The sequence below is a fragment of the Castor canadensis genome, chromosome 6 (genome assembly GCF_047511655.1).
Source record: "Castor canadensis chromosome 6, mCasCan1.hap1v2, whole genome shotgun sequence".
Classification (NCBI taxonomy): domain Eukaryota; kingdom Metazoa; phylum Chordata; class Mammalia; order Rodentia; family Castoridae; genus Castor; species Castor canadensis.
The window spans coordinates 41,628,724-41,651,751 of record NC_133391.1 but is presented as its reverse complement, the minus strand read 5'-3'; the positions used below and the strand labels follow the sequence as shown (position 1 = coordinate 41,651,751).

General features: G+C 38.7%; 1 protein-coding gene across 10 annotated transcripts in view; it reads right to left on the bottom strand.

Moving 5' to 3' along the window:
• The window catches only part of Erc1 (ELKS/RAB6-interacting/CAST family member 1), a 442,275-nt gene that overhangs the window by 309,911 nt on the left and 109,336 nt on the right, over positions 1-23,028 (bottom strand). For 6 of the 10 annotated variants that reach the window (XM_074076350.1, XM_074076353.1, XM_074076349.1 and 3 more), the window contains exons 4-7: positions 18,405-18,479; positions 12,279-12,434; positions 11,071-11,154; positions 7,344-7,511 (exon numbers count right to left, since the gene is read on the bottom strand). In XM_074076350.1, the coding sequence (XP_073932451.1) occupies positions 7,344-7,511; positions 11,071-11,154; positions 12,279-12,434; positions 18,405-18,479 (483 nt within the window). The remainder of the gene's footprint in view (positions 1-7,343; positions 7,512-11,070; positions 11,155-12,278; positions 12,435-18,404; positions 18,480-23,028) is intronic. The other 4 variants (XM_074076356.1, XM_074076352.1, XM_074076360.1 and 1 more) reach the window with 1 other exon arrangement.

Below are 23,028 nucleotides of genomic sequence, written 5' to 3'. Positions count from 1 at the left end.
TCTTGAGCTTTGTTAAAGCCTCATGTCTGAAAAAAGGTGAAGAGTTCAGAAAAGCATCTAAATAAATAAAATCCACTGCATTAGTTTGTTTTCTGTTGCTAATAACATGATTCTATAGATTGGGTAGGCTACAAAGTAAAGACATTGGTTTTGGCTCATGGTTCTGGTTCAGCGTCACAAGAATGCATTTGGTGATGGCCTTCTAGCTGATAAGAGTCCCAAGGTAGCAAAGGTATCACATGGCAATAGACAAGCAGCTCATGTATGTATGTCCTCTGGTCTTTCTCATAAAGCCAGCAGGACTCAACTATGGGGCTCCATCTACCCTGACGACCTGATCTAACTAATCACCTCCCAAAGGCCCCACTTCTAAACACCATAGTCAGATTCAATTTCCACCCTCGTAATACCTCAAAATGGGGACTGAACGCTAATGTGTTTTAAAGGAACCACATTCAGACCACAGCAGCCAAGATAGAGCTGTGCCATTCTGTAGTTCCTTTGTATTTTGATTACGAAAATAAAAGATTACAAATTTTCAAATTTATAACCTAAAAAAATTAAGGTTGGTAACTTTACCCACTTTCCCTTGAACGTTCTTAAAGACATCAGTAATGGTTATACAAAGTACATTGCAATAACTTGTATTCAGCCATGTAGCCTCAAACGTTACTACTCTTGGTCTCTGCAAACCTGACAGGCAAGGTGCTCAGCTAACCTAGTTCTTCTATTGTCACTTCTCTTCCAACATATAAGTAACCCTTCCTCATTCTGGTTATCTAAACCAAGATCAACTAGGCCTCAAACCTCTCTCCATGTAAAAGCCCTTAGAATCAAAGAAAGGAGAATTTTAGCATCGAAAGGACTCAAAAAAATCATGTTGGCTAGAGGAGTGGCTCAAGTGGTAGAGCACCTGCCTAGCAAGCATGAGGCCCTGAGTTCAAACCCAGTACTACCATAAATAAATAAAGCTGTTGTCTGTCCCCAGAGCAATTAATAGTAACGTGGGTAGACTTAATTAAAAAAAAAAAAAAAACCCACCTGATTCAATCTCCCACCCAAAGCTTGAATCTCCTATACAAGGTATCTCTAGCATTTGAACACTTCCAGTAATAACCAGATTCATACTTCTCTACAGGCTGCCCACACCCTGGCTTACTAAAATCAGGTGTACTAAGAAGTCCTCTCTTATCTTGAAGTAGAAAATGAAAACGTAAATTAAAATGTTTTTCTGTAGTTTTATTTATTGCCCCAAGTTCAGCCCCTTGGGCCACTCTCTCTTCTACCAAACAACCATTCAAATAGCATGTGGACTATCATGCTCCCAAGAGGACTTCTGCTTCAAGTTACCTTTTAGCTGTTCCTTTTGTTTTGATTTTGTGGGACTAGGGTTCGAACACAAGGCTCTGCACTTGCAGAGAGGTGCTCTACCACTTGAGCCACACCTCCAGTCCCTAGCTGTTACTTTTTGCATTGCTGAGAATCAAACCCAGGGCCTCCAGCATGTTACATAAGTGCTCTACCACTGAGCTACTCCTCCCAACCCAAAACATACTGGGCACTGGGGGTATAGTTCAATGGGTAGAGCACCTGCCTTGCATTTGCATGACCCTGGGTTCAAGCCCTAGCATCACCAAAAAATAAAATAATATAAAATAAAGTAAAATAAGCTCTGTGGCAGTAGTAGTTACTTCTTTATCATTTTGTAAGAGTCTTATTTATCTTTTTCAAATGTCTACCTCTTGATATTTTACTGATTCTATTGTACTGATTGCTGACTTTATGTTTATAATTCTGATTGTTTTGTGATTTAATTCTGCTGCTTTTTTCCGAATGTGCAAATTTGAATACCTATCTTAGTTGTTCTTCATTTCCTTTTTGAGACAGGGTCTCATTACGTAGTCAAAGCTGACCCTGAACTCACTGGACAGCCCAGGCCTCAAACTCAGACACTCCTACCTCAGCCTCTCAAGTGCTGAGATTATAGGCATATACCACTACACCTGGCTTTTTTGTATTTTTTTGTAAATCTGTTAAAAACTAGACATTTCTCCCTAAATACCACTTCAGTTAAACCCCACATATCTTTTTTTAAACCTTATGTCCCACAGATTTTGATATATAGCATTTTTACTATCACTCACTTTTAAAATGTCCCTATTTCCCTTTTAGTCCACAGGTCATGTCAGACTTTACTGGGATTCGTGTTCTAATTCTTTATCAGCAATTTCTAATTTTCCTGCCTTACAAGTAAAGAACACAGTCTGTGTAAATGTGATTCCCAGGAATTTTGAAGTTTCTTCTGTGCACATATTGCTTGTCTTCTATTTATTAGAATAAGATTCTATATATATACTTATTAGTTTGACTTGTCCTTATTAAAATTTTCTAAACTGCTGCTTCTCTTTGTCTGTTTGATCAAATTCTGAGAGAAGCACAGGTCCAAATGGTCAACTGCAATTGGCCATCTACCTCTCCCACTGCTGCTCTAGATATTTAAAAGCAGTGTTGTGATGCATAAATGTTCACAACTATACTTTCTTGATCTGTTATTCCTCTGAACACATATGACACTGTTTTGTGTGCCTTACAACTTCTTTGTCTTAAAAGATAATATTAAAGCAAATCAGATTAGTAGGCACATGTTTTCCTCATATAACTGTTTTTAAAAATTATTTTCTTGGGTTGGGGGTATAGTTCATTTGAAGAGCACATGCTTAGCAGGCACCCTTGGGTTCAATCTCCAGCACCACCAAAAGAAAAATGGTTTTCTTTTTTTGTTTTTAACTTTGCTGTTTCTTCTTGCCTATTTAATAGGCAAAAACACAGTGTGTTTCTATATATTACTTTTTAGCCCAAATGAGATTTATATTTTAATGTAAGCTTAACTCTTTTATATTTTCTGCTTTTCCCATTATTTACACTTATTTCAGCTATCTTTTTCACAGTGTCAACATACCAGCATGTTTCTTTCCTCTCAGCCCCCTTTCTTTTCTATAGATAAGCTGAGTTTTGTTTAGTTTTTTTTTTTTTTAATTCTCCTGGTATATATTACACTTAAATTTTCCTGTCAATTTCCTAGGCTTTTCATTATTTATATCTCCCCACAAATAATACATTACCCCATTACCACTGAGAGCAATGCCACTCACCATCTTGGGGGAGGGTGGTGGTGGTGGAAGACTATGGACTGCACACAGTGTCATGGAAGGACAGTAACAAAGAACATTTGAAACAGAAACATGGTCACCTGGAAAAGATCCACAGCCTATTCTGTTCATGGGACCCAGCTGTCTTTTATTACAAGCAGCTGCTTTGTGTAGATTTAAATACAGATACACATCAGTCTTTCTATTTTACTCACCAGTGGGGATGTCCCCAGTGCTCACAAGAGTCTTCAACAATTATCCTCCAATAATTGATGAATGAATGAAGGCATCAACCAATAAGTGTTTCTCTTCTTTCATAAATTAATGTCAGGAAGGATGCCTATCTCCTTCAGAAGTTATATAATCCTATCATCCCACATTCTAGTCAACACCCTTCCCTCATCTCTTACCAACATGAATTGTTTCTTTATGGCTAGTCATCAACCTTCCAATGAAACAACAGTCTTGGTCTCTGCAACACACCATAATTAGCACAGTCAGAAAAGAAGGGTTCTGGTCCCAAAAAATAACACCAAGCAGTGATACAGTCCTTCAGAATGCCACTTACCCTCTCCATGCCTCCAGTTCCTCATGGGGAAAAACTGAAGCTTCAGTGTGAAGAACCTAAGTTTTGGAGGTTTGACTGATCCGTTTCTAAATCCCAGATAGTAGGCAATAACTTATGTAAAACTCAGTCTCGCTAGGCTTCAGCATGCCTGTCTATAAAATGTTACAATTCTTATTTCTTAGAAGGCTACTATAGGATAAACTGAGAAAATAAATGAAGGTATACCCACTGTACCTGGTACACAGAAGGTACTGGGTATGGGTTATCAGCAAATATATTTTTATTTATGGAAAGACTAATCTCTAAACATGCCCTTAAGTGCTAAGGATGTATTAGCAACCCTGCTGAGGAAGTGAGAACTCTAGCTTGAAAATGCAGCACACTGGGGTACTGCAAGAAGAAGGTGTGTCTCAAGCTAAGCACCCAGGGCAGCTTCCATGCCTGGACACCCCAAAGCTAAAGCAGCTCTGTGCTGGATACTGATCCTAGGATCTGCCCATTAAAAAAGAACCAGTTCCTCCTACTGTCACTAAGATATGGATAATAATGCTCACCTATAAACACAACTCCAAACACAACTCCCTGGAGAACAAAAAATGCTACCACTAAAGCAGTAAGATCAACATTATTTTAGTTTATCAATAAAATCAGCTCTGCTTTGTACACTGAGAAGTCATCCAGTAAATAAATTCAATGACTGGTCTATGGTATGACATCAAGATTTCGGAACAGGAGGATGGGCATGGTGGACCACACCTCTAAACCCTCCTACTCAGGAGGAGATAGGAGGATCATGGTTCAAGGCCAGCCACGGAAAAAGTTAGTGAGACCTCATCTCAACAAACAAACTGAGCATAGTGGTGCACTCCTAGCTCTGTGGGAGGCTAAGAGAGGAGGATTCACATGCAAAGGCAGACCAAGGCAAAAAGCAGAAGACCCTATTTGAAAAATAACTAAAGCAAAAAAGGGCGGGATGAGGGCATGGCTCAATTGGTAGAACACCTGCCTAGTGCAGAAACCCCAGTACCACCAAACCAAAAAAAAAAAAAAAAAACAAGAAAATAATCATAAGATAGAAAATTTACTGAGAATATTAACTATAATCAATACCAAAAGTCCCAGGGTTACTAGTGAAACTAACCCCAAGTGCCAATTCAACATAGCATGCTAATAAACAATTCATCTAATCCTGTTAGAGAAGCCAGACAACAAAGTTTATCATGCCTATCCCATGTCATTACTACAAGGAGCAAATAATACAAGAGATCAAATAAAACAGAGGTGCTATAAACTGTAAGGTATTTAAAACTATTTAGCCCATTGAATTTAAGTTTCCCTCCATATACAAATGAGAGGTATATAACAAAATACCTATTTCAGCCACAAACACCTTAGGAGGCTGGTATTATCATCACCCTTATTTTACAGATGAGGAAACAGGGGCTTAGAGGTAAAGTAACTCATGCACAGACACACAATAGTGAATGCAGAACACTGGGCTTTCAGCCCAGGAATAATTTCAAAACCTATGCTTGTAACCACTGTGTTACTAAAGCCAGACCACCTCTGTGAAGGTCAACAGATTAAAGAGATGTTTCTAAAACAGAAGCAATTCTGTACATCGTGCAACACATAACACCAGAAGGCATCATTCCAAATACATGGAATGGGGAAGGAAGGCACCAAACAGGCCTTTTCCCATATTTTTCATTTTTTACCTTCAAGAATTTTAAAATTTACAAAAGTTCCATGACCCATGTTCTTTTTCATATATAAGTAAATGTGATATGTAATTTAGTACAGTACATCTTAGTAGTTTGAGTGTTAAAGTCTAGAACAACTACAGGGAAGACAGAATCAATAGTAATATAAAGAACTGGTATCAACTGCCTTTTAGTGGGCTCTACATGGGAAAGTTACTTTGGAAAAAGTGACTCTTGTCAAATGTCACCAGAGAAATTATTTTTAAGCAAATGCTAATAAATGAGATTATGTTCTCATAATTGCCCCCCGCAAACTGGAAGGACATTAACTTTCATATTTTTATCATTTAATATGAGAGTTATATTTCAACAGTTATCCTAGCAACTTACAGAGGTAATCACTGAGACTCAGCTATTTCCACAATGTCTAAAAACAAATATAAAAACCATTCAAGAATGACAATAAATACAGTCTTTATGGTACAAGAAACCAATCACAAGTCCATCTGTGTGAGACCTAGCTAGTAAGACATTATATAAGTTGGGTACAAAGAGAAGGATGGATTGCCAAGAGGAAAAGTTATTTATTAGATGTGACAAGCTTTTAATTGTTTGCATTTATCATTAACCAATTGCTTGGTTCTCTAGTTCGCACATCTGCGGCCTCCATTCAAAGCTATCACAGTAGTAAATTTTGGAAGTAGAGCCCACTTCTAGGACACTGGCACCCTCTTCTGACCCTTTTGCAATATTGCACACACAAGTTACCAAAGTGAACTCTTTCATAGAGTCATAAATGAATAACTGAGTCATATTTTCCAGGTGATATAATTCCTTAGACAAGCCCAAATTTAGCCCAATAAAAATATAAAAACGTAGATTTTCTTTAAAAATTAAATGCCATCAAACTACGTCCTTATCTACTATTTGTTTAAAAGAGAAAAAAACCCTAATCTAGAGCATATGCTTTATCTTTCTCTATCAAGCAGAACTATTGACCTGCTCCTACCTAAATCACCTATTTCACTAAGATATTTTTTAAATATTCATAAGAAGACAGTAAATCCAGATAGCAATTCTTTGTCTTTGATCACTGAAATTATGACACATGAGAATTTGTCTGGGATTGTGTATTCCTACCTGAAGTTAGGCCAACAGACAGGTAACCTTACAAGATTTCTGAAAATACTAACTTTATTTTCAAACGGGAAATGAAGACATACTGTCTAATGATCTATAGCTCAAAACTACATCTATCTAAACAGTTACAGATTCCACAGTTTGCCAACAATAAAGTTATTCATGACATCAAAAACACGCCAGGCACTCGTGGTTCACACCTATAATCCTAACTACTCAGGAGGCAGAGATCAGGAGGTTTGTGGTTCAAAGCTAGCCCCGGCAAATAGTTCGAGAGACCCTATCTAGAAAAAACCATCACAGAAAAGGGCTGGTGGAGCGGCTCAAGGTGCAGGCCCTGAGTTCGAGCCCCAGCACTGCAAAAACAAATAAATAAATAAAAGCAAAAACACTACATGCAATCAAAACACAGAGTAGCCAAGCTCATAGTCGTTCATGACAATTTATCATGGATGAAAATAAAAAATTCTAAATCAATGACTTCTTTTTTATAGTTAACCTTTCATCTGAATACTTAATTTAGAATATTCTTTGACATACAGGCTTAGTGAAAGTCCAAAGAATTAAAAATATAAATTAATGGAACAAGTTTAAATTTGTTAGAACTAAAAACAACTGAAACAAGATGATTATGTTTTAGTGCAATACTGATCACACATTGCTAATGAATGCATCATAACAATAGTCACATTTCCTAACTCCCAATGTAACAAAGACAGCAAGGTGAAAGGGTATGAAAAGGTGCTAAGGAACTGACTGCACAGAATTCCAGGAATGTGTTACCTCAGTCTGCAGGATGGCAGCCCTTTGTTCCTTAGCAGTCAAGGACTCCTTCAGCACCTCAATGTGTTGCTTACTGTCTGAGAACTGGTTCGTGAGTGTTTCAAGCTTTGTCTGCAGAGCTAGTAATTCTGTGTCCTTTCTGGACAACTCCTGTTTCACTTGGCCAATCTGGAAAAGAAAATAATACTGTAAGGCAAAAAGAAATTAAACTAGGGCATGGCTCAAGTGATAGTGCCCTGAGTTCAATCCCCAAAATCAACAAAAACAAAATGAAAGTAAATCTACTCAGGAGGCAGAGATTGAGAGGATCGAGGTTCAAAGTCAGCCTGAGCAAAAAGTTAGCAAGACTAATCACAACAAATATACTGGGCACAGTGGTGCGCAGGTGTATTCCAAGCTTCACAGGAGGCATAAGTGGGAGGATTATGGTCCAGGCTGGCAGAGGCAAAATATTCAAGACCCTACCTGAAAAGTATTAAAGCAAAGGGGGCTAGGGGATGCAGCTCAAGTGGTAGAGCACCTGTGTAGCAACAGTGAAGTCCTGAGTTTCAACCCCAGTACAACAAAGAAAAAAAAAAAAAGAGGGAGGGAAGGACTACCTCTGATCTGGACCTTTGACAATTCAAAGTCACAGATACGAAACTGAATTCTACATTAATTTTATGACACGGCAGGGGCTCAGAGTACACCTTAGTGGTTGTGTGCTTGTCTAGCATGCCCAAGACCCTAGGTTCATTCCTCAGCACAGCAAATAGTAAGCAAATAAATAGGACACAGTCATCATTTTGCATCATCTAATCTCAGATCCCATCGCCCCCCCAAAAAAATAAGCTTATTCAAGAAATTTCCAGTTTTCATTTAGCGTCTTCTAAATATTATTTGAAACACCTCAGAAAAGAAAGAGGGGAAGGAAATTCCAATTCAATTAGATGAGTATGAGGCAGCAATAAGCACCTGAACACCACTGTACTGATAAAAAGTTTCCATTTTACTATGTCAGACCTCTCTAGAAGATGACAGATCAAATGCAGAGTTAGTATAGATATAAAACAGAAGGAAAAAAGAAACCTCCTAGTATTGCTATTTGAATTAAAAAATTAGTGCTATGCCTCTTTATTAAGTTTTATTTTTCTTTCTCAAACAAAAGTTTCACAAAATCCTTCTTAGAAGGCTACTTTTAGTGATACAAGGCAGTAGAGACATATCCTTTTTTAAAAAAAGCTATAATTTTGATCAGTTTTGTGTACTGAACTTAAAAAGAAATATTCTACATATAAAGGTCTATCACCTATGAGAAATCATACCAAATAAATGATTAAAAGTATGTCACCTAAATAAAGAATCTCTTTCTGTAAGAAACCACATGTGTAACTGGAAGCTCATTATTCTAAAAAGGTAACCTACAAATTACTGGCACCATTCATCTCATATATATCTCTCTTAACAGAGAAAATAAGTTCTTTCAAACATCTCCTTTACATTCCAATTACTTCTAAATTTTTTAAACACTCTTTTATTCTAAGTATAAGTCAAATAAATGGGAATTGGATCTGTTTTTACATTAAGTCCATCATGCAGCAAGGCACTTCAAGTCAGATTAATTATCTAAAGTATAAATTTGACAAGAAGTCAGTTGATTTTGGTAGCACTGATGAAACTAAAGTCCTTTACTTTTAAAAAGTGAATGTATCTAAAGTACTACTGTAACAAGCTTAGATGGGAAAAGGCATTGAATACAATATCCCAAGAGGAAATAAACTGTGCTTTAAAATTCGATTTTCAAGAGCACTAAAAATAAATTTCTCTTTTAGTTTTCTGTTTCAACAAGAAAACAAGCATTTTTCTCATATATGAATCTCTAGTTACAGATAGGTATCATTCATCCCACACATATTTCTGCATGCTTATTGTATGCAGAAAATACTGAGGGTACTCATGGTATCTGATTAACAAATAACACACACTAAAATTTTTCCATCTTTAAGTACAGATTATACTAAAAATGCATTTGTTGTATGAATGACTACTTGGCAGAAGTATTCCACTTCCTCTGTAAACAACTATGGCTTACAGATTATGCAAATATCTGGCTACTTCCAATGATCAGATCAAGAATAAATATAAGCCAGATGGGGCAGGACACACCTGTTACCTCAGCACTAGACAGGCCAAGCAGGAGGACTGAGAGTTTCAGGCCAGCCTGGGCTACATAGTGAGATGCTGTCACATATATACACATATACATAAATAAATGAATAAATAAGTAAATAAAAATAATGTGTTTCCTCATTATCTATACTATTAAACAAGCTTTACAAATACCTACTTGACCTTAAAGACTAAGGAAGGGAAGAAAATAATCTAAAACAAAAAGCAAAATTTAGAAGCACAAATTTTCCTTAAAGAATGAGAAGGGGAGAGATTTTAAACAGGGAGCAAATATAACACAAAGATCAGGAGCACAAGTCTTTGCAGTCAGTCACACACTAAGCTGAACTAGCTCTGTGTCTGAGATCAATAATTTTACCTCTCTGGCCTTGGTTTCCTAATTGGTACTATGAAAAAATTGTTAGCAATGCCACTGTGTTGTTTAGGGATTTAATAAAACAATGTATGAAATAAATATACTTGGCCTGGTGCCTGACACAACACAGAAAAAAATAAATAAATAAACAAACAAGCAGTAGCTAGAAAAAAAAAGTTATACATCAATTTGTTCTCTGGACAACACATGGTTACACCATGAACCAAATTAGACTCTTTCAAACACAATACTTCAATGTATTATCTATACTATACAGTAGTCCATAAACAGAAAGCATAGAAAATTGACTCAATTTTTTTTAAGCATTGCATTCCAGTCTTAGTCAACAATTACTTCTGAAAACAGTTTTTCCTGGTCCTTTGATAAATGTGTATGTGGCCACATTTAGGGCAGATAAGTTTCTACCCTATATGTGGCCACAAGAATTTACAAAATTCTTGTGTAAAATCAAACACTTCCACTAGCTGTGGTTTCCTAGGCACCATTTCCTCAACTATTAATTGGAGTTGATAACCTCAGCAAGTTATAAGAGGCTTGAAATAAGTACACAAGTGTTAGCTATTTTGTTATTCATTATTATGTTTCAAATGAAATTTTAGGTTTATTAGGTAGATGACTATACTTCAGATAAATCTCACTCTAATTCTAATTTGCCAGGTAACTCTATATAGGTTAATCATTTTCTATGCCATTTGTTCAAAAGAAAATAACATTTCTTGTAAAATCTCCTAATGGGAACTTCAACATAGTATCTACATAAGAAGGTAAAGCACTTCACTCAAGAATTCCAAATTCAAGTAAGCTCTAGTTGACAGGCCTAAGACACCCGCCTATTCCTGTACCTAAGAAGAAAAAAATATCACCATTCATATAAACCAACAAGTGTTCAATAAGGTGTTATGAATTACAAGCTCTGAATACCATCCATAGAGTGGCAAGGCGACCATAAAGAACCAGGTATAGGGCTTCCAGAATACATGAGGGCTCAGTGCATACAGAGTGACATGTAGGTCAAACTGGTAAACAGAAGTCAGTTAAAGAGCAGAGCAGGCTGGTTAGTTCTAGTAATGGGCCAAGCTGCCAACCGTACAGAATGAAAGTGTGAGCCACCCAGAAGCCAGAGCTAGCAGGGTCCCACTGTGGGAGCACTGCACACACAGAGACAAATCTTACGGCAAAGACCTCAGACTGAAGACCAGCCGCTCTCTTTTTCAGCTCCTCCCCTTGAGCCTCTTTCGAACTTAGTTCCTCCTTCAGTTGCTCTACCTGTCACGACATTGTTATTCTTTTTCACTCATATGTCAACTTTAGGTCTTCATATTACCTGCTATTAAGCCACAGTGACCACTGGAAATAACAACTTACATAACACAATCAAATCTGTTCCCCTAGGGACATAGATGGTTTCTCTATTTTCACAGGTTTTTCTTAATGGACTGGAATGTGCTAACTCAACAAGTGGAAAGTACAGAGATTATACTACAGTTTATTTTGTTCTCAAATCAGGGTGAAAGCTCCAGACTACCAAAAAATTGGGCATATGAATTTTTAAGTTATGAAATTAGCATAAGTCATGGATAACAGATTCTCAAAATAATACAGGAATATTCAATAGACATATGCCAGATACAGCATATAAAAACAAGATGCCAGAAATGGGGGAAGGAGACACAACTGTATCTGTCATCCCTTTATACTACTGGGAATGTTTCAGTTTTCAGATCTGACAATTAAAGAATATAGTAGGGACATACATTTGGAAAATACTGTTAACTAATATTTATTTGGGTGGTAAAATTTTATCAATATAATTATGATTTTTAATTAAACCACAACAAAACTTATAAACTGACCATCATAATAAACTAAATGACTCATGTTAAAACCTAAAGCTCTCAGAGGTAACTATCCCATTGTACATCTCCTAAAGCACACATGGGCAGCAAAATGGATCTTCCCCAAGGGACAGAGCAAAGGGCTTTCCTTCATGGAACTGTAGTTAAACAGGAAACCTTATTTCACTTAATCCATTCTGGGTTATTTTAACCCTCTCAGGGTTAAAATATTTCCCAAGAGGTAGAGACTGGATATTACAGATAGTGGGAAAAAAAAAAAAAAAACTTGTCTTGATATAATTCTATTAAATCAACTCAAAAGTACTAATAGAAGTAAAAAGTTAAACTGTGACAATACATATTTAGTCTAGTGCAAGCAATCTTCTTTTAAATAAAACCTTGTAATAATTGTATGGCATCAGCAATTCTGACTAATTCTGGGAAAGTTCCATTTGAAAAAATATTTCCCTAAAGTCTTGATAAACAGTGAAGCAGATCTTTATCATAACTAAGAGGTTTCAAACTTCTAAAAACTAAAGCATCATACACAATTACCTTATTTTTCATAAATTTAGAATGGCTCCGATACACCTCCATCTGCTTCATCTCTTCTTCCCGTTCCTCAGTACTCAAAGCCCCATTCGATTTCAGCATCTGAATTTCCTCTTCAAGGTCTCGGAGCCCACGCTCCATGGAGGAAATTTTGGAATCCTATGAACAATAGAAGTACACATTAAATTATTCACAAAAACTCAGAGAGGTTGACTAACCAGGTCTTTCAAAATGTTCAAAATTCATAGAGATAAATAAATACACAGAAAAATTGCTGCCTAGCATAGTACATCCTGTATAACACAGGGCAGAAGACTCACATCTATACAATGTGGTTTTTCCTCCATTCTTTCCTCCAGTTCTGGACCCTTTGGACCACACTTGAGATAATTAACCAAAGAAGTGGAAGCAGTGGAAAAATGGTTAAAGTTTCTTTGCACTTAATGGTCAATAAATTTTTGATTTAAAAAACTGTGTTATTAACAGTAAACCCTTTTCCAATTCTAATATTTCACTATTTTACTTAAGGGCCCCAGAGGGCATATTTCTGCCCCAAAGGAGGGAGAAAGAGAAAGAAGATGTCAAAGATTTGTACAATAATGTGTGTAGTTAAGTATGTAATAAAAATTTCTTAATGTTTCATTGCAGAAAAACAATGGAATGAATAATTATACTAAGTTAATCTTTATAATGTTCTCTACATGCCTATATATTTGAAATATTTCATAATTTCTAAAAAAAACTCTGAGTTCAGTGGCATGTTTTAGTCCCAGATATTCAGGAGACTCAGGCAGGAAAATCACCTGAGGAAATCTCTGTCTCAAAAAAAAAAAAATTAAATACTGCTGTTCTTGCAACTCGTTATCATTACCACAAATACCACCTTCCAGTACTAAAGCCTTCTATGTTCAATTTCTTGATTTTCTTTGTAACAGCACCTAATTTATCCTCAGATTACTTAGGGACATCATAAATTACAAGAAAACTCATACATGGAATGAGCATTTCATGTCTATAGTTGCACATGCTTATTTACCTACTTCAGAGACATTAAGAATATAAATTAAGTGAATTTTAGATGAAACATTCTTTGAAGAAGCAATTTTGGACTTTCTTTTCATCTTTACTGCACTGATTTCTTGGTCAACTTTCCTTGCTATCATAATCCTAAAGTACAAAGATAAAAGAATTTAAGTATCTGCCATTAGACAACCACAACTAACTAGCTATCTGCAGGTTCAGAGAGGCGAGGAAGGGGACTGTATCCATTTCTCACTGATAACCACACCTTTAAAAAAAAAATCACAGCAAAAATTTTCTTTCAGAAATCTACTCAGATTAAACTTTTACTTTATTAAAAAATAAACATGTTAAATTAATACAGAGACATTTTAAACTTAAACCAGGATTGTGATTTAGTCATTTAAAATCAGTCAGCTTCATAACATCTCCAGACCCAGAAGAGTGCTTTGTGATGTCTGAAGTTCACTTTTAAGATTAGTATAAATTTTCCTGCAAGTATCAGTATACAATCTCTTAAGGAGGACTGAAACATTAGGCATATGCATACGAATAAAAGAAAGTGAAATATCAAATTCTCCCCTGCCTTTAGCCAAGGGCAGTGAAAGGGGACCAGCTAAAACAGAGAAGTCTACTTCTAGCACAACTCAACTCTGTATGAGACAACTCCAGCTCTGCACATCCTATGGCAGACCCAAACTGAACAGAGCCTCTACAAGGTCCTTGCAAAAGACCTTATCCACCTTCTCTCCTACTCACAACACTAACAGAAGTAGATCTTGAGTAAATCAGCACTTTCATCACCAAATCATATACCACAAAAGCTTCTTCCCATGCCTGCATGGGGCAGGCCCAGACTACCCAAGAAAAGATCTACCAAGCAACTGAAATCAGGCTAGAAAATTAACATTTAATACTTTTAACCAGATGTAGCATCAACTCAACTGGTTCCAAGGCTGAGTTTATTTGAGGATAGTTCTTCCAACCAGGTTTGGCAATCCTATGTGCAATAACTAAGTTCCATTGTGTCTTACTTCCCCAGCCCTGACAGCCCCATCAGTGATCAACCAGTCCCACTGAGCCTACTGAAATCCTCTACTCCTTGTTAAATTCCCCTAAGTCCTCAACTTTCAAAGGCTGTCTCCCTGCCCCTTTGGCTTTCCCAGATAATATAATTTCTCTGAACTCTCTCCAATAGTGCTCTAATACCACAAAGGGGCAGGGAGAAAGGCTGGCATTCCTTTAACTCCTCAGTTATGTTCCCCTGTAGTAAAGTTCACAATCCTTTCAGTCTTCCCTCCACATTGCTGCCATCTACGGACTTCTTAAACCCTCCTGCCATTTTATGAAGTCTTTGGCATCAATTCATAATCTTCCCTTCAGTCTCCATTATTGCCATCACCCTAGGATTTCAATGTCAGAATTCCTTGAGATCCTCAATTGCAGTGACTTTATCTTCCAGTTCAGTCTATTTCAACTATCCAACTGAACGAGTCACCCAGGACTCTCTTCCCAGGCCTAACCCACCTCACTCTGATTATTTCTGTTCTTCAACTTCATAGACAACTCCGTTTGCCTTAACTTTTACATTTCTTCTCAACCTGTCAGCATAATTAAATCTTCTCCTTTCCAGAGTACATTCCAGGACTGATCAGCCAAACTACTTAGTTATTGTTGGAGACTAGACATGGACCTTGGACTGGGAAATGATAGAGCTTGTAAAGTCTCTTCATGGTAGAAGAATAGGAGAGTCTCTCCCACTCTCATTCTTCCCAGCACCTGCTGTCTTGATCTTTGTTCCCAAATCTCCCTTGAAGAAAACAACCTGTTGTGACCACATACAGGCTCCCTGATGCAAAACTAGATAAAGTACCAGAACTGTTAGGAAACTCCCTGATGCCAGATTAATCAATACCTATAGATAAGGTGTCCTGTGTGCCTTGTCAGTTTCCAGAACAGATGTGTTATAATTAAGCTTCTATAGCCTTAGGAAAATTAGCGCACCAGACCCCATTCCTTTTACCTAAGATCAAAGAATTGTTGAAGCCTGATTTTTACCTGATTCATTTCCTTGTATTGGCCTATAAAATAAACAGTCTGGCTCAGGTAGGCGCTCACGTATCCCACCAGGAACATGCAGCTCTCCCAACACCAGTTTTGTGTGTCTTTATTTCTCATTCCCCATCGCTCCCAGTCAGGTTCAGCAGCTCCTCACACAGGTCATGGTTAAGTTATCACCCCCTCAATTTATTTATCATTCTGCTGTATCTACCCAGGGAAACTCTAATCCTACAGCAGTACAGTAATTCTTCCCTGCTCCTCCACTGCTAAAGGAAAAAATGAGATTGGTAGAGGGAGAAGCAAAGGAAGAGGAGGCAGAGAGGAAAAGATGAAAGGGAGGATGGGAAGAAGAGAGGGAGGGAGGGAGGGAAGAATGGAGGGAGGAAATAAGAAAGGAAAGAGAAGAGAGGACTGAACCACCCTGAAGATTCCTGGGCTTTTTCATTGTCCGCCCATCACCTTTTTTCCTGCTCCCCCAAGGCTGTTTTGGAGCTTCCTGCTGACCCACACTAGTTTTGTACTCCTCAGCAGCTCAGTTATTTCAGTCATGACCTCAACATAACATCCACTTGGCCCATCTGGACCACCAGACTCATTTCTTAGCAGAAGGTTAGCAAAAGTACAAATAGATACACTGCCAATTATTATGATTATACATACCTGTTTTGTCAAAGACAAGCAAAAAAACAATTCCGTGGATACAGGTATACTTCATGTTTTATTCTTAGGTGTCAACAGGGATCAGGAAAGAACATGCACAAATATGCCCGTGGTGAATGTGAATAAGGTAAAACCATGCAATTAAACCTTCATTCTAAAGGCCCTTACAGGAGTATATTCAAGACTGCTAATTATCTAACTACACAGAACCCAGAATCCACTAATTTAGAATTCGTTCAATAGAGTTCCTTTCCCCATTGAGAATAAAGATACACACAATATAAATGAAGCTTGAAGAGGAAATCATCCAAATTAAGAGAACAGTTCTCATAACTGTACTTGAGGAGCAACTATTTAAATAAAATTATTTATATACCAGTAAGAATACAAGAAAGTATTCTTGTTGCAGTGAAAAATACAAAATGAAGGGCCCATAATATAAAACACAATGTCAAGCTTCTTAGGGGATATGAAAAAAGTAACCAGGGCAGGGAATAGGTCTCTATAAGAACCTTCGTAAGAACATGAAGCCAGGCATGGTGATACACACCTATAATCCTAGCACTCCAAAGGCAGAGGCAGGAGGACTAGGAGTTTGAAGCCAGCTTGGGATACATACTGAGTTGCAGGGTAGCATGGAACTAGTTACCGAACTCCCATTAGTGGATCTGGCTTCACTGTAATTAATTAACAGAGGGAAGAAGGAAGGACTAGTCCAGGCCAAAAAAAAACCTGAGAGATCCTACCTCAAAAAAAACTAAAGCTAAAAGGGTATGGCTCAAGTGTTAGAGCACCTGCCTAGCAAGCACAAGACCCTGAGTTCAAACCCCAGTAACCACAAAAAAGAGAAATAGGGCATAAAGAAGTTAGGGAACTTGCTCAAACTGATTAAGTACAGTGAGATTTTGAATCCAGGCAGTTTAACTCAGAAAGCAAGCTCTTTATGACCACACTATGAAGCCTAGAGATATCTAACTACTCTTTCATTTAAAGCAGTTTCTCAAAACATGGTCTCTAGAAACCTAAGGATCATTTGGACCCTTTCACAAGATCAAAACTATTTCCACAGTAATATATGGTATCATTTGATGGTTTCATTGTGTTGACATTTGCTCTAAAGGTATAAAAGCAACTGGTGAAACAATTAGTGCCTTAGCACTAGGAGTTATGATATTCTTCAGGATCAGGCACTTGTAGAGAAGAAAAATAAGAAATAAAAGTTTCAAAAGAATGTCCTTAAGGGCAAGCATATACAGAGATTGGGAGGATGGTCATTCAAGACCAGCTCAGGCAAAAAATTATTGAGGTGCTTCAACAAACCAGTTGGGCATGGTGATTCATGCCCATAATTCCAGCTAGGTGGAAGGTGTAAGTAGGAGGATGGAGGTCTCAGGGCAAAAAAACACAAGACCCTATCTGAAAAATAACTAATGCAAAAAGGGCTGGGGGTGTGGCTCAAGTGAAAGCATTTCTGCCTAGCAAGTTCAAGGCCCTGAGTTCAAACCTCAGTGTTGACAAAAAAAAAAGTTCTTGATTAAGCAGTAAAAAAGTACTACTTTGAAAAAAATCTCAAGTACACAATCATTTTAGTATTTTGTGAGAGAACTTGAGAAGCAAGCATGAGACATCTTTGCTGCATACTGCAGTGTGATAGTTGTCCTCAGAAACAGTACTTGTGCACTGTCTTAAGTTACGAGTTGAGTTGGTTATTTTTTCCGTAGAACACAGTTTTTACTTCAAACAACAACTATGGTTCTGAAACTTGTTAACTGATAAAATAATGGGTTTCACTGTGACATCTTCATATGCACATATAACATACTGTGATCACATTTATCTAATATGATCCTCTCTTATCCCTTTCCCCTGCCCCAATCTTCCTCTTCTCTAACAGTCCCTCTTCTACTTCAAGGAAATAAAATTTAAAATTCTTTTTTTTTTTCTCCTTTTGGCAGTAGTAGGGTTTGAACTCAGGGCCTGGCACTGCATCCAGCCCTTTCTGCTTTGGTTATTTTTGAGATAGGGACTTATGTTTATGCCTGGGCTGCTTGGACCCTGATCCTCCTATTTATGCTTCCCACTTAAGCTGGGGTGACAGATGTACCTACCATGACCAGCTTTTACTGATTGAGATGGGGTCTCTAGGAACTTTTTACCAAGGCAATCCTACCAATCTCTGCCTCCCAAGTAGCTAGGGATTACAGACATGAACTATGGTACCCAGCTGAAATTTAAAATTCTTTTAACAGTAATTTTCATTAAGTCTCACAATTTCCTCTAAATCTCCCAAATGTCTTAAATACTATTCCCAGTATCTTCTAAAATTCAAAAGTGTGTTACCATTCAAAAGTGAAAGGCGATTCATAAGATTCTTAGAGTCTCACTTACCTTCATCTCAATAACAGTTTGAAGAGCTTTTGTTTTGGCAGAATCAGGAGCATTCTCAAACCTCCTGTGCATCTCCTAACAAAAGAGAAGCAGAAGAGTCAGTGCCCTTCTCACTCTCCTCATCTGAAAGGAAAGGTCAGGCATCACTGTATGCAGAAGATAATGATCCCAACCTCTGTGACTATCTGGCCCCCTTCTCTATGCCAAAACCTTTCCTGTGGATCAGGGAATCTAGACAGCATTCCAGCTAATTCAACCATGCAGGTGTTGGAGGGTCCCTGACTTTAAACACCTAGATAATTAAAATTTAGTTACTACACCAGTTACTACAACAGTGGACACTACAGCCCATCAGCAGGTTGATGGCATGTAATCAGATCCCTTTTTAAAAGGACAAATAAAGATCATCACAACCAACCTACACTGCACAAAGCTACTGAAAGCATTTGTGTTGGCAATATGTCTCCACAGCATCCTCCCCCAGAGTAACAACAACCTGTACTACCCATGATGAAAATTTCTGGTGGGGTTACAGATAGAAAGAAAAGGATGAGACTACTGAACAAGTAAGTGTCCTGGGCAGTTTAGGGTTAGAAAATGTCAGAAAAACATAGCTCTCTTTTTTAACGCAAATTTTAATTGTGTTCAGGATAGAAAGAAAGGATATTAGGATCTTCAAGGGTCACTTTGAAGTTACCAGACTGAGGCAGGCTAAATCAGGGAAAGTTCAAGACTCAGAAAAATATTACATCTTAGATCAACCATGCTTTGGCTCAGGAACCAGCCTCACCTGCCAGAACCACCCAGGCCCCTTCCCACTTATTGATTATTAGATGGGAATCTCCTTGTTCTCCCTTCCCCATTGGTTATCATAGGTTTTAAAAGCACCAGAAGTACAGAAACATGCTCTCTTGGCCTCCTCATGCCACCTGGGCCCCCCCATGTTCCCCTTTGTATTTTCTTTTCCTAACTTTTAATAAACTCCATTTATACCCACGTGTCTTGCAATGGCTTCTTCCCACAGAACACAAAGAATGTGGAAGCCTTCTGATCAGACTGCACCAGCACCATTAACAAGACTACTTCAGGCCATTCTCTTGTCAGATTCTGTGAATGTCTCTGAATTAATCTGTCGGTACTTACAAAAAATGCTGAGGCAGCCTCTAGTAGTCCCAATAAACAGAGAAATTACAGAGACAAATACTCCATCGAACAATGTTTAAACATAATGGAAGGGATTGTAATACAAGACTTTGGTTATGCCTTTCACATAACTTATTCATTTGGGGGGGGGAGGTGAAAATGAGGCTCGAACTCAAGGCTTCAGGCTTACAAAGCAGGTGCTCTACTGCTTGAGCCATCCCTCCAGTCCATTTTGCTCTGGTTACTTTGGAGATGGTGATCTCTCAAATTATTTGCCTTGGCTAGCCTCAAGCCATGATCCCCTAATCACAGCCACCCAAGTAGCTAGGATTACTGCATAAATTAAGTCTGGCTAACTTATTTCTTATGCCTAAGCAGGAAGAGCTGTTCAAGAAAAACAGAAAATATAACTGCAATCTAACTGAGGTATCTTTTCTTAAAAGAATAGTCTTGACTGGCATGGTGGCTGGCCTCTAATCCCATCTACTCAGGAGACAGAGACAGGAAGATAGTGTCTAAGGCCAACCCACGCAAAATATTAGCAAACCTCTAACTCAAAACCAAACCAGGCATGGGTGGTGAGGTAGATTAGAAATAGGGAAAGTTTGAGACCAAGATCCCTCCCTGATTTTCCTTAAGAGCTCCATTTTAATTAAAATAAATTAGAAAGAATGGAACTTCCTCCCTCATGCACCCCCTACCTGAGAATTAACATAGGTGTATATGGGAGTCCACCCACCTCCTCCCCCTGACTCAAAGGTCAATGGAACTAGGTAATGACATGTGATTAAAATGATAAACAACAGTTCTGGCTCAGGAATGCCCTCACCTGGTCCTGAACTGCCCAGGCCCCTCCCCACTCACAGATTATTGGATGGGAATCACCTGGTTTTTCCCTTCCCATTGGTTAGTGTAGGTTTTAAATGCACCTGGAGAAGAGAAGCAGGTTCTCTCAGCCTCCAGACTCCACCTGGGCTCCAACCATGCCCCTTTTTGTATTTCCTTAACTTTTAATAAACTCCATTGACACACACATATTCTGCCACTAATTCTTCCTGGTGGGACATAAGGAATTTGTCTTGATGGAAGATTACAAAAGACTTGAACAAATAACCCTGCCTTGAGGTTACCTCAAAATTCTTCTCCTTCCCTGAACTGCTGCATGACTTGAAACATGACGTATTTCACCCACCCAGACACCTGTTCTCCCTTCTTGGAACCAGCTACCCAGTGACATTTTTTTCCCTCCTCCCTCCCTACTTAAGGACTGCACTTTACCACAACTGTGCGCCACTTGCTTTCGGATTCATCGGGGTGTATTTGGTGCCCCCTCTAGCTTTTAATAAAGGCCCGTCCAGTCTGTTGAGGTCGTTCATTTTCTTTCTCATCTATCCTTGCTTCATTAAATAGTTTGAACCTAACAAGTCTGATCACAGATTCCACCCTGCCACCAACAGTGATACATGCCTATAACCCATCTATGTAGGAACCAAAGGGAGTAGTAGTCTCCCAGTTGGAAATTAACCCAGGCAAAAGCGTGAGACCTTATTGAAAAATGAATTAAAAGCAAAAAAAAAAAAGGTTGAAAGCGTGGCTCAAGTGGTAGAGAGCTTGCCTAGCAAACTCAAGACCCTTTGTATCACCAAAAAGAAAAAAGAAAAATCCAAAACTTTTTAGTATCAACACAATGCTCAAGTTTCAGATTTTGGAGCATTTCTGATTTTAGACATTTAGATTAGAGATGCTTAACTATTGGAAGTCTGTGCAAAATAAAAAAAATTTTTTAAAAACCTCCAAAACCTGAAAAACTGCTGGTCCCAAGTACTTCAGAGCAAGAATACCCAAACTGTATTAATACCCAGCATAATTTCTGATATCCATCTCTGCAGGTACTCCACTGTGGTTAACAAACATTACCACCAATTAACTCCTGATGGTATCACCAGTCCATCCTTTCAGTCATTCAAGCCAAAAAATCTATGAGTCATCTTCATGCCTTCTGTTCTCTCTCAAGCCACAATCAGGAGCTCTAGTTAACTCTACCTTCAAAACATTAAAAATCCAAGCACTTCTTCCCATTTCCACTGCTACTACCTAGCAGAAGCCACTGAAGTAAACGTTTTAAACAACAGTCTCAACAGACCTTTTAAACACAAGTCAACAACTGAGCTTTCCCTCCTCACAATGTATTCTCAACAGAGCACCATTTAAACATCACTTGATCTTGTTACTCCTCTGCTCAAAACCCTGTCATGGCTCCCCACGTGACTCAAAATAGAGTCAAAGTCCTCTTGGTAGCCTACAAGACTTCATATCTTGATGAGGCAAGCTAGTAAATAGGAAAAATGTTGGCAATAATGGCACCGATAGGTTTCAGTTTTTACTGCACCCTTAAGCTTCTGTTTTCCAGGGCCACGGTCCTGCCTCAAGTCTAGCTTGAATCCTCCTTCTGCCCCAACCTCCAATCAGCATGAACTATAAGATCCTAACCAATCAGATCATGCTGAGTCTCACTGAGAGGTATTTAAGCCCTTGCCCCTCTTGCTTCTCTCTCTTGACTCTCTCCCTCTCCCACCTGGCAACAAAGAATCTCTTGGCCAGATCACTCTTCTCCACGTGGTCACTTTTGGGGCCTACATGTCCAACACTTGGTACCATGACTCGGATGGGGGCTCCCCACTAATCCTGGTGGGACCCCCATTCCAACTCACCTCAACCACCCTGAGGACGTGACTGGCCAGGACTCATCCTCCCGATCACCCTGCTTGCATCCAACACCAGACATTCTTTGGTGAGTCCACATACCCTTCTCAGGCTCCCTTTGTGGTCTCCCCCTTCAGTGTCTCCGGGATTTTCAAGCACTCCCCGTTTGGCTATCTCTGCGTAGCTCAGGTGGTAGAGGGATTCCCTCAGTTGTCGGGCTTGGATCCATTTTGTCATGGGTCTCAGAGACCCCTCCTCAAAAAGCCTGGGCCCAGGTGACCCACAGCCCTCGGCCATTTGGCCCAGCATGCCACTAGAACTCAATGACGATTGATTCTCATGGGCCTTGTGCTGTTGTCAGGTATTTGTGCTGCGCGAGGATGCTCCACAGTACATAATATCCTCCTTCTCCATTACGGGACCAGGCCCCATACAATGAGTGCCTCTACATCCTCTTTACCCTCTGACTCCCCATTGAGATGCCTTCTCAATAATTTAGACACCTTGGGTTTGACCCCAGACATAAAACCAAAAAATTTAATCCACTTTTGCACTCAAATCTGGCCCACTTATCCTTTAGACAACCAAAATCACTGGCCCCTTTTCGGGTCTTTAAATCCCAACCTTTTATGGGACATATAACTACTGTGAGCGATCGGGACAATGGGGAGAGATTCCATTATGTCCAAGCCTTTTCATACCTCCATCTAAATCCGGCTCTCTGACTTCAAACCCTCCCTCTGTACTTTCTGTTCCCCTGCGCAGATTCTATCAGCAT